General features: G+C 36.0%; 2 protein-coding genes across 3 annotated transcripts in view; both read left to right on the forward strand.

The window, feature by feature from the left end:
• The first annotated feature begins 4,987 nt into the window (after nt 1–4,987).
• On the forward strand, nt 4,988–13,632 carry LOC117408807 (guanylate cyclase soluble subunit alpha-1-like). Its single transcript, XM_034014128.3, has 8 exons — nt 4,988–5,418; nt 5,950–6,011; nt 6,664–6,764; nt 6,863–7,572; nt 7,885–8,364; nt 9,165–9,308; nt 10,174–10,328; nt 13,100–13,632. Exons 1-8 carry the CDS (start codon nt 5,173–5,175, stop codon nt 13,305–13,307), a joined length of 2,106 nt encoding a protein of 701 aa, XP_033870019.1. The 5' UTR covers nt 4,988–5,172; the 3' UTR covers nt 13,308–13,632.
• Nucleotides 13,633–16,802: 3,170 nt separating this feature from the next.
• The window catches only part of LOC117409573 (guanylate cyclase soluble subunit beta-1), a 33,571-nt gene continuing 31,927 nt past the window's right edge, over nt 16,803–18,446 (forward strand). For both annotated transcript variants that reach the window (XM_034015830.3, XM_034015831.3), the window contains exons 1-2: nt 16,803–16,924; nt 17,286–17,359. In XM_034015830.3, the coding sequence (XP_033871721.1) occupies nt 16,922–16,924; nt 17,286–17,359 (77 nt within the window). In that variant the 5' untranslated portion in view covers nt 16,803–16,921. The remainder of the gene's footprint in view (nt 16,925–17,285; nt 17,360–18,446) is intronic.

Raw genomic sequence — 18,446 nt, forward strand, 5'->3', positions numbered from 1 at the left:
TGGACAGAAATGAGACTGCAACCGTGAATAGATGAAGGCTGTTTAGTTTTACAATAATGTAATAATCACAGAATAAAATCATAAAGTGAGGGAAAGGGGACTGGGAGTCGAAAATGAAAATAAATGATTGTAGTAGTTTTTATTTTACCCTACCCTTCCCAGTCTTTTCCCTGCACCCCCTTATATGCCCTTGCTTCCCCCTCTTTTGTGCCAAACCTGCACTCCAATTCCCCTCCACACACATCCACATGCAACCCCTGCATGCATACACCACCATGCAACCCCTGCATGCATACACAACCATGCAACCCCTGCACACACACACACCCTCTACACGATCCTGATTTTCTCCCATCCCCCCCCAGGATCGCTACAATATAGTCATGTGTAGAGGTTTGTCAGATCTCAAAATGAATAGAATGGCAGAGATCAATATATTTTATTCACCTATCACATGCAAAAAAAAATAAAAAATACAATAAAGGCCTATATCAGCGACCAGTTTAAGAGACCAGTGCCCTTCAACAACTTAACATGAGTATTATTATATTGTACTGGTCAAATAGTCCTTATCTATTTCTGATAGTTTATACTAGGCGATACATAATGTTTAACAGTCGGACTATGCAAATATAATGGCTAAATTCCAATTCAGGCACTTAAAATCTGGCCTACCTAAATTTCCTCACGTAGTTCAATTGGCTAAGCAATTCTTCACTTCTCCCACTTTAACTGCTGTGTCAATGTGCTGGCAAAGTAAACAGCTGCCGCGTGTAAAGAGCTTTGGTATCCTATGGGATGAAAGGTGCTATATAAATCCAAGGTATTATCTTTCATTTAAATAAAGAGCTTTTTAAAACTAGGGGTATGGTAATTTCGGGAGTTCAAAGTGTTTGAAGACCCTGGGTCAATCCAATTCCTACTGTACCCTAAATTACTTAATTAAGTAATTTAGGGTACAGAGCACAGTTGGAACAAAAAGCAGGAGGGACACCAGCCTTCCAGGACCAGGATTGAAGACACCTGATCTAGACAGTTATTAGATGGCACAGGTTGATACATTTAACCTTGTTTAACCTGTTGTCATCGACGCTGTTTTTGGCTATTTTTACAATGTTATTTCCCATTTCAAGTTAAATACACACAAATATACTTTTTTTGTTCTTGCAATACCAATGCTCTTTAAATGGAGACATGCTTAAAAACATGGAATTGTGAGGGTCTGGAACCAACTCCCCAGTAATGTTGTTTGACACCCTGGGATCCTTCAAGAAGCTGCTTGATGAGATTCTGGGATCAATAAGCTACTAACAACCAAACGAGCAAGATGGGCTGAATGGCCTCCTCTCGTTTGTAAACTTTCTTATGTTCTTATGGAATTTTCAACTTTAATCTTTTTTCTTTTTTTTTTGCCTGGGAGGTATGCATGGGAGGTAGGGTGGGCTCTTATTTGAACCCTAACCCTGCAACCCACTGGTCTTAGCTATCCATAGAGCCCACGATCGAGCCTCTACGCACGTGCAGTGCGGAACAGCGTGCGCGTTTGTTTATTTAAAGTGACATACACACAAAAAACGTTTTTGTAAAGTATTGTTCTGAAATTGGGCGTGCAAACTCAGGCTTTTGATCACAAAACACTTTGAATGGAGCATCTACATGCCACAGTTCCAGAAATAGGCCTGAAAACTTGCTTTTTTCATATCACCCTTTATGTAAAAACAGTAGTTTGTATGTTGTATTTCTGGCTGTGAAAGTGTTAGGAGGCTGAAAAGAGCACCTGTAGTACATGCAGATAATGAATCCAGAAGCGCCTGTCCTTAGGTGGCACAAATCACACGATCTCCTTATACTTAAAACTATCACTTTCAGTGCAGATTTCTGGAACAGAACCACCATTTAAATGGATCTAGACTCAGAGTACCAGCCTGAATTTAACATGGCCAATTTCGTAGCAATGCTTTGCAAAAAATATTTTCGGGTGTTTAGCCCAATTCATGTCTAAGGCAGTGTTAAAAAACACATTTTCAGGCATATCTCTCGAACCAGAACACCTACAACCACCATTCAAAGTGAACTAGACTCAGGGGAGTGCCCCAAGCCAGGAGTGCCCTAAAAACTCGAGTTGTCACAAAAATCACTTTGCCAAGCCATCCTGGCACCTAGAACTGTGAAAATGGTGACTCCTTGTGCAGGGACCTCATTCTTAACCCCCACAGAGATATGCCCTGTCAAAAATGTCCAAAAACGACCCTTCTCGGGGTCATATCTCCATGACTCCGGGGCCTAGAACCCAGGTTGAACTTCCTATGGTTGAACTTCCTGTCTGGGGTCCCTCTTTCACAGGGAGCCATCCGTTTTCAAATGCTACATTTTCAACAAATGTTCACGTTTCAGCATGATGGGGTGTCAAGGTTGGATTTCCAATAGCTTTTGAGCTACAGGTTGGCAAAAAAATTCTAAATTGGGGTCCTTTCCAGCTGGGGACACATTGCTTGGAGAGATCGACAGGGGCCCTGAGGTGGACCCCCGTACCAATTTTCAAGTCTCGGGGACCCCCGGTATCCAAGATATAGCGCCCTGAAATGGGAAATCCAATTATAAAACACCTTCGGGGCAACGCCCGCCATCTGGCGGAATGGTGGCATATGAACCCGTGGCTGGTGATTTTCTTTAGCTGAGTGTTGTGTGCACATGAAGAGAGTGCTCCCAAGTTCCTTGGCCCAGGGGTCGTGGAGATATGGGGTACGACAGGAGGACCCACCCACCCCCCCCACCGCAAAAAAAAAATTGCAAACAGCATTTTGCATTATATGCAAAAACGGGCTTGTGTCAAACAAGCTCTAAATGTGGTGGGAGGCTGAGAATTGCTACAGAGTACCTGTGGGACATGCAGATAATGAATCCAGAAGCTCGAGTGTCAAGCTTATGTGGTTCCCATGCAGTAGCTGTCCTTAGATGGCCAAAACCACTGTATCGCTGTATAAATGTGTACCCTATAAATATCATTTTTTATTGTGTATGTGAGGAACACAACCACTCACGAACTTCATATTGCTGTGTTATCAGAATATCAGTGTACAACTTTGCTGGGTATTGCAGTGTATGCTGGGTATCTAAAGGCAGTCACTTTTATTTGAACAGCTAAAATTAGACAATGCGACATATAGAAGAATAAAAGAGGGTAAATGGATAAATAGGCTGAACACAATTATGCCAGCAGGACTCAACAGAAAAGAATGAACTAATTAACTCCAATAAATATATAATATTTAAATAAAAAAATAAACAGAATTCACTCAAAAGTTATGCATGCTGATGCACTGGGGAGGCCAAATCAAGGCTGATCCTCAGAGCCAGCATTGCATGATAATATAAATATATGTTTATATAAAATAATATTAATTAGAATTAATACAGATTTAAAGATAGAAGTAAAATGATGTCACAATATATAGAACATCATTATATCATGGATTTGAACAACAAGAAGTAGTTGTCATTGCCTTCAAAAACCTATAAATACTTCCAATGATTTGATTCAAACACATGCTCCCTTGAGAACGATATGTACACATATTGAAACGCTGGGCAGCTGCCTCTTTGAGCTAATACACACACACACACACACACACACACACACACACACACACACAGACACGTTTTTGGTCAAATGCATGATTTCCATTACACGAGAGTAGATGTTAAAACTTCATTCTGATTTGAACCTCGGCTCTCGCCAAGATAAGCACCAACTAAGACGTAGCTTTACAGTAAACTAATGTGATCCATCTGTGTCTCCATCCATTTGCGCTTCCTTCCATATGGTGATGTAGATATCCTTGTGCCTGGTGTTGATGGCTGAAGTGTGATGCTGGCTCCAGGGATCAGACGATTTTGCCTCCCTAGCGCATCAGCACACACAACTGCTGCGATGCTGGCTCCGGGGATCAACCACATTGCGGTCTCCCTAGCGCATCAGCATGACAATCGTCTGGATTGAGCTAAGTAGGGTACCTCTGTGGGGTCTTCAAGTGGGCACCTTCCATCCTCGTTGTTTCGTCGACTATCCCACGACACCTCAAGAGGGCTCGACGGTGATTCTGGCGTCCCAGCATCACCCCCCTCCGCCCACACTCAACTCAGCCCAGCTTACTTACCCATACATCAGCGTTTCTTTCTTTCTATTGTGCTTGAGATCCCCAGCCAGAGAATATTTATAGTAAGCAGCAAAAATGTCTGTTCTCAATAATTTAAGCAATATAGAATCATCTTTTGACTGTGTTTCAATAAGCTATTAGATTTCTTTCATACTTCTTTAATATTACTTTTTTCATTCTTTTTGAAAATGTATGAAAGTGTATTTCACCGCTCGTTTTATTCAATGCAATTCTAAATCTCTCGGAGTGAAGGATTTCACTGTCTGAAACAGGGAAACGATCTATACAAGTTAAGCAGCTGATTTGTGATTTCCAGATAAGTGTCTGATAGCTTGACAGCAGCAAAATGTTTAGGTGTCACTTTCGTTTGCGGGAAGTCAACAAAATTGAGTTACAATGTATTGTTTTTACCATGAAATAATAATAATAATAATAATAATAATAATAATAATAATAATAATAATAATAATAATAATAATAAAACATTGAGTTACAATTTAAATGTTACCTGCACTTTAGCAAATCATTTTATGAAAACTGAGAAATCGAATGGAGTGCTGTTTTGTAGTATAAAGGGTCGTGTCTTCTATTGTTGACTGCGCAATTTAAATCTGCTTTTTGCACTCATCTGCCGAAAGACATCGCCGTTCACTGCACTTCATATTTTCTATCAGTTTCAGTTAGCTCTTCTTGTTTCCTTACATGGAAAGCTCCACCTAGAGTACTCTTGATTTGTCCGATTGGGTCCTGTGTCGTCTTTCATTGGCTTGTGACTTCGGCGATCACTTGCCTCTGTCTATGAATATGTGTATTTGGTTTCTCCAGCGATGTTTGCTCACTGGAAGTAGAGACAATGCTACATAAGAGAGTAGTGCAACATTTTGGGTTTACTTGATAGGAAATGCTGTTGTTTGGGAATTGTATTTGCCATATATGGGACAATGGATTGCGTTTGAAAAAAGAACATTTACGTTTTAAAAAATAGTATATACAAGGGAATAGGACACAGGTTGGGATGTTTTGTGCTAAACTCAAAGAACTCAAAATTACCGGAGAATGTCCATTCTCCATGCTGGTGGGAAATGAGGACCCTGGTGATTTTGAGGAATGTACTGGTATAAATCAACTAGATGTCACGTTACCAATTTCGAAAGAGGTGTGTGGAACTGTGCCTGGGATACGACCACAGCGCAAAACAAGCCAGAGCAAAGTTAATCTGCATACACTTGGAGAAAGCATTCGCAAATTAGTGTGTCCCGAGGTAAATACAATCACAGTAACATAATGCTGTCTTGTAATTATGATTAATAATATCCTTGTTGCATTTCTGTCCAAAAATCTCATCGATATGTATTCCTATGTGGCTCTGCTTGTTATTATCCATAGCATTATGTAACATTTAGCTTCACCGATAACTGTTTGTTTATGAACTCTTAAAAAAAAAAATCCTTTTAGCAAAATAGTTTATTTCATATACGTGCTCCACAGCTCAACTATTAATCGTATTTCAAGTAATAATATTTAGGGATTAAAAAATTGCATTTACATTTGCCAGCAGTCACGTCAAAGCAAAATTGATGTCTTAAAATGATGTGGTACTGTTACGTTCCTCAATTGGAAAGGAAACAAAATCTATATAAAAATGTAATAACTGAAAAATATCAATATGCCTTAGATGGAGAGACAGGCAAGATATATATATCTATAGGCATATTGACATTTTTATATTTTTATATATATGTAGGTAGATAGTTAAATAAAAGCCTTTGATATATAACAATATTTCTTTCAGTTTCAGAGGTTGCATATTGCCTTTCAAAGAATACTTAGACAGCATAAAACTGAAGCAACATGGTAAGATTGATTAATTTATGCCCTTATGAAAATCTCACCTACTGAAATTTTGTCTTCATATTTGTTTTCATTAAGTGTAATGTGGGAAAATACATGTTTAACATTATCATGGCAAAATACTATTCTAATATTATTTACTATATATATATATATATATATATATATATATATATATACATGAGCAATTCAACATGGTACTGAAGAATATTGTGATCCACTTAGGACCTTTGGTTTTTCAACAGAAAATCACACTGGTTATGACTCAAAACGCAACAAATGCGAATACATATATTTACTTATTGTAGCATGGTAGACTCTTGTGGCACTTGGAGTTCCACAGGACGCCTGAAGCCTTACAATACCTTAAAGCGAGACATTCAGTCATTAGCCAAAGCCACTTGGTTATTCTTGAGAATTTTCATCATTTCAGTACCTGGCAAGATCTGTGGTTGTTTGGCAAACCAGTTATGGTTCATCATGACCCAATGTGTCTCAAATCCTAGTAAGCATACATGTGTTTATTTTTTCAGTTATATTTAAGTAAAACATGAGAATACAGTATTGGTATTCAGCTTATATATTAAATAAGCTATATAAAAACAATGAATACTGCTATAGAATAAAACACATTGTATTACCCTTTTTTCTGCAGTTCTGATACTGTTTATGTAGATGTTTGTCAGGATGCTTGCAGGAACCTTGGGAATACAGAGACATTCATAGAAGTAATAAACACTTACTCTGAAAAATCAGGTAAAGTACTGGATCTTATTCTTCAGATTTTTGAAACTGTATCATGATCTTTAATTCTGTTTTTAAACAATGTATTTCTTCCTTCAAATCAATTTCAGGAATACCAATGGATGCTATCAAACTTTTACTTGGTGAAGAACTGTTTAAAATATGCTATGAGGAAGATCATCATATTTTAGATGTTGTCGGGGGAACTCTTAATGACTTCTTAAACAGTTTCAATGTCCTGCTTAAACAAAGTACAGGTACTTCACAAAATGCAGACTGTAATGAAAAAGAAGCCTCAATACTTTGTTTGGAAAAAGACCCAGGACTTCTAACTGTGTACTACTTCCATCCTAATAAAACAACAGGGTTATTCTTCTCAGGTATCGTTAAGGCAGCAGCCTGTATACTGTACCAGACAGATGTTGAAGTTTCTTTGGATCAAGCATGCTTCAAAGAGCGCCTCCATGAGTTTTACCAGCAGCCCTATTTGCTGTATTCTGTTTTGGTTAAGAGCACCAAGAGCTTTGCTCCTAGTCCATTAAAGACACACTCTTCGGTTGAAATCCCTGTGTCTCTGTTTTGCCAGACTTTTCCGTTTCATGTTTTGTTTGATCAGGAAATGACTTTACTTCAAATTGGAGACGGTCTGAGGAGGCGCTTGCACCGAAAAGATGTTCAAAGGAGGCCTACTTTTGAGGAATATTTTGTCATTGTGTCCCCAGGAATCCAAAATACCTTCCAAGGGATCCTGACCATGTTAAACACACAATTCATTTTAAGGATAAAGCAAGGAAACAATAACACTGACGGTACTCCTCAGGTATTTAGACATGCAGTGAATGATGTGGAAATCGCCACAGCTGCTTTACTTCATATATTTGAACTAATTCTGTTTAATGTTGGATAAGACTTTTTGAACTTATAAATGTATACCAAAACATTTGTGGGTTAGACCTATAATATATATTTTTTTATGTTGGTTAATAAAAAGGTATACAAAAGAAACTTGGAGAAGTGGACACTACAAAAACCACAACACATTTAACCTAATTATTTTAAATTACTGTGTTGTATCGTAAACCAAATCAAAACATTATTCACATACTCTCTTTTTTCCCTTCCCCTTCTCAAGCTCATGGATCTGAAGGGTCAGATGATCTACATTTCTGAGTCCATTTTGTTCCTGGGATCCCCTCGTGTTGACAAACTCGAAGAGCTGACTGGTCGAGGATTGTATCTCTCAGACATACCGATCCACAATGCACTTCGGGATGTGGTTTTGGTGGGTGAACAAGCCAAGGCACAGGATGGGCTGAAGAAAAGGTTGGGAAAAGCTAAGGCAGCTCTGGAACAGGCCCACCAGGCCCTGGAAGAGGAGAAGAAAAAGACAGTTGATCTTTTATTCACGATATTCCCAGGCGTGGTTGCCCAGCAGCTATGGCAGGGGGAACATGTTCAAGCCAAGAAGTTTGACAATGTCACAATGCTTTTCTCGGACATCGTAGGCTTCACTGCCGTCTGTGCCAAGTGTACACCCATGCAGGTGGTCACCATGCTGAATGAGCTCTACACTCGTTTTGACTACTATTGTGGAGAGTTGGATATCTACAAGGTGTGATAACATTGGTCTTAACACATATCCTTCTCAGTTTAGCAACTTTGAGTCAGGAAGGTTTGCTTTTTCAAATGTGGGGGTGAATTTAGTGAATATATTTATATTTGATATTAAGTACTGTTACTAATGTATTTTGAGCATGCAGCCATTCTCAGAAGTGGTGGGGAGTAAAATGACTTGAGTAACATTATTCCAGCTGATAATAACCCACGATAAAAAATATCAGAACAATCACAATGTGCAACAATATGTAGTGCACAGTAGCAGTAAGTAGTGAATATGCTGTGAAAGTAAAGGGGTGGTCACTAATTAATTCATGTAACAGAAGGAAAGTAAATATATATTTTTAACATTAGTAAATTATCCCATATTATCATTATGATATTATAAAATGAATATACAACGTTGGCCTAAACGTATTTTCCATATGGGACAAGAGAAAACTTATTGTAGGTTAAGAAGATGAATTTTTTTCAGAACACAATAATGTAATTTATCCTTTGCTTTTTTTGTTTATTGTGTTTCCCATGATTTCCTACAAGAATAATATTTGAGTTAGTGAATAACTTTAACAATCATAAAGGCATGTTTTTTTTTTATTTTATTTTGTTATTTTCAAGTTCAACTCAAGTTCAAGTTTTTTTTTTGTTTTTTTTTCTGGGAAGGAAGACAAAACGTATATCTCAGAATATTACAGAGTGGAAACCTGGAATGTAAATGTGTTGATAGTCAACCAATCCGGACTGCTGTCCACTTACTTTACGTGCCATTTGCAGCTAAAACATTATTTATTTCAGGTGGAGACAATCGGGGATGCATATTGTGTGGCTGGTGGATTACACAAGGAGAGCCAGACTCATGCTGTTCAGATAGCGCTTATGGCTTTGAAAATGATGGAGCTATCAGGTGAAGTAATGACCCCTGAAGGAGAGCCTATCAAGGTCAGTACAAAGCACCATTAAACAATAATCATGCTAGCAGTATGCACCTACTAACAAAATATATTTTTCGAAGAAATAAATGTACTGTAGAGGTAGGTTGAAAAGTTAAGAGGAGCTGTGCAAACAGACAGATGTGGTACATAATTGAAAGTAAAATATCAAAAGCATTACAGTTGACTGTAATAAGCCATAAGGACAGTGTACCAGTATGTTTTAAAAGTCATTGTTCAAATACCATTAAGCTTTTTATACTGTGTATTGATAATGTTACTCCAACTTGTGTTATATTTATTTTAACAGAGTACAATTGTATATAATTATGGAGCTGCTATCTTCATAGCAGTTTTTAAAGGAGTACCAAATAGCAAAACAAATAACAAACTGATAATGATAATTAAAGCTGTTTAGCTAGCATAGCCTGATTGCAATTATATTTATCACGGCTTCAGTTTTTTATTTATTTATTATTGCAAGTTATGAGTTTAGCCAGCCTAATTACTGTAAATGTATCATTCTAAAGGGTTCCAAGTTATGTTACTCGAATATTAAGATTCTAATCCTATTCTGTATTGCTGCAACTGGCTGCCTTCTTGTTAGAAGGCCTATGTTTTTTTGCCATGCTTGTTTGCTTCCTCTTTTCTCAAATCTTTGATGTGTCACATTGTAACTCTACTGACTCCATCACTTTCTAGATATTGTGTAGGAGCATATAGGGGTCAGCAGATTTGAAAGCTCACAATATGAATTCATTTCTGAAGATATGAAATGTAAACCTCAAAGAAGTTGGCATGGTTAGTCGGAGATCAGCTTTCTACTGTATTATGTGGTAAGAATTTGGTAATGAAGTGATGTGCTTTGTTTTCAGATGCGAATAGGTCTTCATTCTGGCTCCGTTCTTGCTGGAGTTGTCGGGGTTAAAATGCCTCGATACTGTCTCTTTGGAAACAACGTAACACTGGCCAATAAATTTGAGTCTTGCAGTGTTCCAAGAAAAATCAATGTTAGTCCAACAACCTACAGGTACTGTACAATACATAATGTAATCAATCAGTCAATCCATTTTATTTTAATATAGCGCCTTTCACGACAGGTCACCACAAAGCACTTTACAAGGATAAAAACAATAAACAATAACTAAACAAAATAAAAACAAAACAGTAAAATATATAAAAAAGGTAAAAAAAAAAATATAGGATATATAAAAATGCGTTTTATTCTAGTTTTAAAAAGAGCAACAATGGGAGCAATATGGAGACAAGAGCATATCAGCTCATTAGATGAGAATGCCATGCTATAAAAATTGGTTTTTAGTCTAGATTTGAAGGCATTGGCTGAAGGGGCTTCTCTAATTGTGATTGGTAAGTTGTTCCATAATTTAGGTGACATATAACTAAAAGATCTACCACCTGAGGTTTTTTTTTCTTTTTCTGAATAATAGGTACAGACAGTAACCCAGCATCCAGTGATCGGAGCGGGCAATAGGGGACATAGGGTTCCAGAAGATCTTTGTGATATGGAGGAGCAAGACCATTTAAAGTGTTATAAGTTAACAGCAACACCTTAAAATCTATTCTAAAACTATCAGGGAGCCAATGCAAGGATGCCAGCACAGGGGTGATATGCTCTCGTCTCGTGACCTGAGTTAAAATTCTGGCAGCAACATTTTGGAGGCGAGAAATAACGTTGTGGCTAGTCCCAATGAAACGACCATTATAATAACCAATCCTAAAGGACATAAAAACATGCATTAATCTATCTGCATCCTGCCTGGAGAGAATACCTCTCAGTCTTGCAATATTGCTTAAATGAAAAAAGGACATTTTTGTAACATTTTTAATGTGTGCTTCGAAAGAGAGGTCAGTATCAAATATAACACCTGAGTTTATTTTAACTTTTGCCCTACAAATCTGTGTATTTTTATGCTTTTTCTGAGGTCCCAGTATCATCTTATCTTTTTTGTCTGAATTTAACATTAAAAAGTTATTAAACATCCAGTTATTAATGTCAGCAAAATGTAAGTAGTAGATACATAGTCCTGTTTGAGGGACAAGTAAAGCTGAGTAGCATCAGCACAACAGTGGAAGCTAACTCCATGTCTATGAATAATGTCACCCAAGGGTAACATAGAAAGAGAAAATAAAATTGGGCCAAGAATTGAACCTTGAGGGACCCCACTTTACCTCTGATAAAAAAGAGGTCTCCTCCTCAATTTTTATAAACTGAAACCTGTTTGAGAGATAAGACCAGAACGATGACAAGACAGTACCTGACAATCCCACCAAATGTTCAAGGCGATCAATTAAAACAGAGTGATCAATGGTGTCAAAAGCTGCACTTAAATCAAACAAAACAAGGATTGAAGGTGAGCCCAAGTCAGAGGACATCAGAACGTCACTTACTACTCGAATTAGTGTTGTCTCAGTACTATGATAAGGCTTGAAACCAGACTGAAATTTCTCAGAAATATTCAATGCACCAAGAAATATATTGAGTTGGCCAGCCACTACTCTTTCTAACACTTTGGACAGAAAATGGAGATTGGAAATAAGTAGTTATTAAGAACAATGGGATCAAGGGTGGGCTTCTTAAGAAGGGGTTTTACTTCTACAGTCTTAAACGAGCCTGACACAATACTTGATAAAAGCAAGCTGTTGACAATATTTAAAATAGTGATATTTATTTTTGGATATATCTCTTATAAACGTATAGTAGGAATAGGATCAAAGGTGCAAGTTGTGGGTTTCATTTTTCTAAATAAGGAATCCAACTCTAGTTCAGACGTCAAGGAAAAATACTCAAGGATTTGTTTAAGTTCAGTATCAGTAATTTTGTTTTTTTGACAAGTCTTGATTTAATACAGAGTTACTCATCTGATTTCTAATGTCACTTTTTTGTTGAAGTGATTCATAAACTCATCACAGCTTACTGAGGGAATATTCCGATTGAGGATTTGTTAATTTTGCTATCGATTGAAAGAGAAATCTGGGTTATTCCTGTTTGTATCAATACGATTTGATAAATAAACTGATCTAGCTTGAGACAGTGCAGCCCTATATTTAGAAACGCTATATTTCCAATTGAGATAGTGTACCTGGAGTCCAGTAGCTCTCCATCTGCGTTCTAGTTTACGACAAATATGTTTGTACATACGTGATGATTCATTATACCAGGGGGGAAATCTTTTTGTTGATAAGTTTATGAGGTGCAATACTATCTAGTGTATTTGTTGCGTTATAATTATTCACCAACTCTCCAACTGCTCCTGAATGAATGAAAGCTGGAATAGACAAAGCTTCCATAACACTTTGGGTTTTTGAATAGGTGAAATATTTAAACGGTAATAAACCTGTACCAAAATCAGGGTATTTTGGAAAAAAAACATCTAAAACAAGACTCAATGGATTCAATGCCTAACAGCTAACATCCGTCAGAAAGCGTTTTTGCAGAAAGTTTTGAAGAGCAAAGCTTGTTTAGAAGTTGGTTGTTTTGGTTGCTGTGAAGTGGTGTTAAAGAATGTAGATGGTGGACGATTATCAGTCCAGATGGATACGTTTACATTACCACACTATAGTCAGTTTGGTATATATATATAAAAAAAAAAAAAACATTAAAACTTACCATGGTAAAAGCATTGCAAAGCGTACACCTGTTGGAAATCTGCAATTGTGCAGCACAGAATTTGAGTTTGGAATAGATTAATTCCATGAGTTATAGAAGTTAAGTTCCTGTGCAAATATATGGTAAATATGTATCTCTTGACCACAAGTAATGTGTCTCAATTTTATTTTCAGGCTTTTAAAAGACCACCCAGGATTCCTTTTTACACCGAGAACAAGACAGGACCTCCCATCAAACTTCCCCAGTGACATTCCTGGTATCTGTTACTTCTTAGAGGCATTCAACCAATCTTCTAGAGCCAGCTCTAGATCTGAAAGTGGAGACCACAGACTCAGCGATTCAAACTTTATGGGAACAGCTGAAAACAGCTCTAAGGACTGACTGTACCCAAGAATAACTGTGTTTGAAATTACTGATTCTAATAAAGAATACAACAAATCTACATTTTAAAGTAACAGAGGCATATTTGAGCACTTTAATATTCCATTCACCCATGCTATAATATAGGAACTATAAAATATGTTGTATTGTTTCATTGTACTTTCCCCAGTGTAAATACATATTTTGTATAGTTTTATTTCATATTGCACAACATATTTTACTCAATTTATTTTCACAATGGAAATAAGTATTTTCCAGACTGATTTGGTTCATATCATTGTTTCTGACAATCCAATATGAACAGTAATAAATATGTTTGTCAGTACCACATTTCCAGCCAAACAATTATTCAATAGGACTCAGTTAATCTTTGTTTTACGACTATGTTTTTAAACAAATAAAGAGATTTTTTTTTTTGATGAGTATAAATGAGCAGGAGTTAAGTATTGAATCCTTCTGAAGAAGAACAATGATGAGACTGCAACTATGACTGTCCCTAAGGAAACTTTTTTGGTAAGCCATTAAAACTGAATGGCTCAAAGATTTTTAAACTTTTGTATTACCATAGAGACTCTAACTTCACTACACACACACTCACTAAATATGGTAAAGCTGTATAAAAACTATTGTTAGCCAGTCTAAAGCATGGTACTGCAGAGCTTAAACGTGTAAAACCAGGTTTCTGGCTTTGATAGATTGAGATATTATTCTGACCAGTTAATGGGTTTAGTACCTTCCTTGACACAATTTACTTGAGTTCAATGCCAACTGTATAAGCTAATTACTTGAAAGACTATGTGTTATTTCAATTCATCTATACTTCCTGGCATTCATACATATTTCAGGTAGGGGGTACTTTAAGTCCAATTGGAACTCTTTAGGCTTTCATCAAGCTGAAAGACTCCGTAGCCAAAGTAATTGTGAGTGCATTTTTCTTCTTGACATCATACTGTGGACAATTGAAAATGATGAAATAATATTGATTAGTATTTAATATGAACGTGTTAACGGCTGAGAAACATCCTGTTATGTAATGTTTAATATGAAGCAAATTGGTATTGTCACCATAATTAGCTGTATCCTGGAGACAGGAGAGAAAAATAACCATTATCCAGTCATACTATTTTTTCCTCAGTTGAGGAGGATATAGCAGAGGCAGTCATATGTACATAAGCAGCGCTCCAAATAAAGTTTTGGATCTGGGAGTAACTTACCCTTTAATTTTAACACAGAGAGAGTGCAACATTACCTTGAAGTCACGAGTAATTGCGATAAATACTGTACAATCTTTAATGTTACTTTGAACTACTGTACAACCACATGATGTTCTACAAGGTTCTGTATCTGTCATCTCAACGCATTATTTTTTTGAGGTATCACACTGACTGCAAATGAATTATGTTATATTTTAACATTAAATGTTAAAACTTCAATATAAAGCCATACAGATACATAAAATAAGGAAGTGCATTAATAAGTTATAAAACAGTTTATGTAATATTATAGGCATCTTTTCCTAGTGGTTGCCTCTGACGGTGGTTCCAATTGAATTTGTAGCTGAATTGGGGTGTTCATGCTTCAACCTGAGTAGCTTCAAATTTTTCTTATTCTTACTGTGATTGGCTGCAAAGACAACAGGGCTAGCCAGAGATTGGATAATGTTTGTTAGGTTGGTTTTTCTTATGTACAGTTTCCTAGTAACTGATGACATTGTATTCTGGGAGATGTAATTGTTAGTGGAAGTTTTAGGGGCGGCGGGAGGGGAGGCAGACAAACTGCAGCAAAATTGCTATGCATATTTTTACCCATTAATTTTAAGAGAGAGAGAGAGAGAGAGAGAGAGAGAGAGAGAGAGAGAGAGAGGGCCTGATTATCTAATTGTCACAAAACTTGGTATTAACATAATTTAGTTTAAGTTAATATAAGACTCTGGGGATACAAGTCCGTGTCTGTCTGTCCGTCCATCTGTATGTCACAATTACATTTTTGCATATATCTGGAGAAACATTTCATTTCTAATTCTTATTCAACCCTGTTGTGTACATACTGTTGTGTACATACTGTTCTAATTTTGAGTTTACAGCCATGGCGTGGGATGTGTGTTACTGACATATTTGGTAACACAAATCAATGCATTAACAAAAATGTAAGCTGGGATGCAAACATGGGTTTATGAAGCTGTTTTTAGGACATCTTTCATTATTATTTATTATTTAGACCTGGTACAAATTCAGCACACTGAAGCCAATCATATTATGGGCACATTTAAGCCCCCTTTTTAAATATCAATTCTGTATACTATTCAAAATGGATTTCATTTATACAAAATGACATCATGTAAACAAAAGAAAGAAATGTATTTTCCTTTCAACCTTTCTAAAAACAAAGTGACCTTTTCACTTGTATCACTGTATTCAAATGCTGTTGAAAAAGAATTGTGTGAATCACATTTCTGGCATGTTGACCTTTAAGGTGTTCTGTTTTTCAGTGCTTCATAGGAACTCCTCAATTCTCTAAGTGTCCGCACGTCTAAAGAAATGTGGGAACATGTTATTGGTGTTGTAATTTTGGGGTTATGCATTAATTCTAAATCAAAACAACAGAGAATCATATCTAGACCTTTAGGGTGCTTCTCATGACAAGGCATTGCACAATTATGAGCTGTACATCAAGCCTTATGGTGGCATAATCTGCATTAAAAAAAAAATAATAATAATAATAAATAAATTAAACCCTTGCACGGTTGATTTTGCAACTCAAAATAAAATACCAGAGGTTAATTTAAATAATGAAGTTTTGAAGAATCTTAGTTATTTGTTTTACAAGCTATGTCGTTTTATTTTCTGTTCACAGTAAATGGTCACAAGGCTATGGCTATCCATATGAAAAAAAGCCTAAATGTTACTATTTATTAATTGTATAATTTATTAGGGATCAAACGATTTAGTTTACAATACTGGAACACTAGTGTAGTACGCATGTATTTCTTGTGTAATTAAGGTAACTGCCCTGTTTCTTTCTAATACGAGTACCACATACACCATACTGTAACTCAGTGTTTTCATGTGGTATTACAGGTTGTTAAACCTTTGCTGTCCGGTGCATCAATAAACTAGTCATTAAATAGATATGAGAACATACCCAGCGCAGTAAAGCTTTACAATGTTACATTACGTGATGTATGGTCAAAAGACTAGTAGAGCAAGGATTAGACGGTGTAAAAAGAATCACGTTTTTATGTTGTTTCTTTCCTTGTTAATCCGTTATCTACAAATAAACTGTTTACCAGTTCATGCAAACATATGTAACCGTCCTTAAGCTTCTCGTATGATGATTTGTAGTGGAGCGCTAATGCGCCGTCTGAAGAAATTGCATTTTTTAGGAAACATAATTAAATCAGACTGTTGTTTAACTCCCTCCCCATTTCTCTCACTGGTTGCCAGACAACTGCACTGAAGTGTCCGTGAGCGCTAATTGGATGGCATGAGATGCCAATCGCAGAAGGGGCATTTGGAGAAGGGAATGTTTCTTTACGTAGACGCTGAAATTGTGATAACATTTAGAGGCGTCTGAATTTGGGCACAAGGGAACAAGAAATAACATTCTTTTATAAAATGGTATGTACATGAATCATTTATAAAGTGAGGAACGCAATATGTATATGGAATCTATAAAGAATAGTAAGCATTTTGCGATTCTATGAAACAAAAATGTTTAAATATATTTATCAGGGATTGTATATTATTCGTTTTATTAACATTGAACTGAAATTGCACGAACAATAACATGTAATGTAATGTCGTCTATTTAAAAACGGTTTACTATATCAAGTTATATTTATTAAACGGCTATTTACGATAGTATTATTAGCAAAGCAGTATAGACTGCTGCTTTATACTTAATAAGCAAAATATATTAAACAAATTAAATTATGAATGGTAATACCAAATGTTGTTTTTGTCTTTATTAAAATTACAGTATGGTTTTGTGAATCATGCCTTGGAACTTTTGGTATTAAGAAATTACGGCCCTGAAGTATGGGAAGATATCAAGTGAGTACCTAAATAACTTGCTTTGTAATGAAACAAAAAATAAACAAATAAAGCCCTGCAAAGGATGTACAGTACTCGGTTTTGCAAGCAAATGCAAGCAGCTCAGTCAGTCAATGTGTTTTCTTTTAGTTTTACCTCAGATTCTATGATTGTGTTTTTAAACATGCACTGTGCGGTTTCTTCTGCAGCGTTATATATATATATATATATATATATATATATATATATATATATATATATATATATATATATATATATATGTATATATATATGTTATTGCAATTATTTTACAAAGGTTACAAATACATTTTAAAATAACTGCTTGTATTAATCCAAATATTACAGTATAGTAACATCAAATGCATTTTTATATTGGAGAAATCTGACTTGGCCCAAGCAGGAAGTTTAATGTCTACAATAATTGAACATTTCATCAAATAAAAAAAATAAAATAAAAATAAAATAAGGTTTGCACAGACAGATTCACAAAAAATATATACAATTCATAAAAATAGTCTGCATGTTTTAAAAAAGCATAGCCTTGATTACAAAATCGGGCAGTTGGTAGACCTGGCAAAAAGATTGTCTTGTCAGAAAGAACGTTTTTCCAAGCAAACAGGGCCTAAATACTGGTGTATTAATTAATAATCATGTTCCTTAAATGAAGATGTACTGCCTGTTTCACGCTATTTATTTAACATTAGGGGTTTATTTTGAAGCAAGTTCAAATCCTGACTGGAAAAAAAACAACAACAATATTATATTAAATAAACTATCAAGAAACAACTGAATTGCCGATTGGACCAGTTAATTGTGTTCCTTTACTTGTGTTATAACATGAAAATGCTTTTGACTAGAAAAAAGTACACCTTAAAAAAGAGGCCCCTTGGTGGCTCACACTTTCAGCAGACACTTTATTATCCACAACCCACCACTTTATCTATTCTGCTGATAGTAATACAGCTGTTCTTCTGTAAACCGGGAATTATTCTTACAGCACATTAGATTCAAATTAATTACAAATGCAGTAATGACAAGACTATAATTTTTTTTTTCAGGGACTGAATAACTCAAACTAATCATTGAT

The sequence above is a fragment of the Acipenser ruthenus genome, chromosome 2 (assembly GCF_902713425.1).
Source record: "Acipenser ruthenus chromosome 2, fAciRut3.2 maternal haplotype, whole genome shotgun sequence".
Classification (NCBI taxonomy): Eukaryota; Metazoa; Chordata; class Actinopteri; order Acipenseriformes; family Acipenseridae; genus Acipenser; species Acipenser ruthenus.

Coding starts and splice junctions, on each gene's coding strand:
- LOC117408807 (XM_034014128.3), top strand. CDS start 5,173: ATGTTTTGTGCTAAACTCAAAGAACTCAAAATTACCGGAGAATGTCCA. Junction 7,573..7,884: donor ACACTGACGGTACTCCTCAG/GTATTTAGACAT, acceptor CCCCTTCTCAAG/CTCATGGATCTGAAGGGTCA. Junction 9,309..10,173: donor CTGAAGGAGAGCCTATCAAG/GTCAGTACAAAG, acceptor CTTTGTTTTCAG/ATGCGAATAGGTCTTCATTC.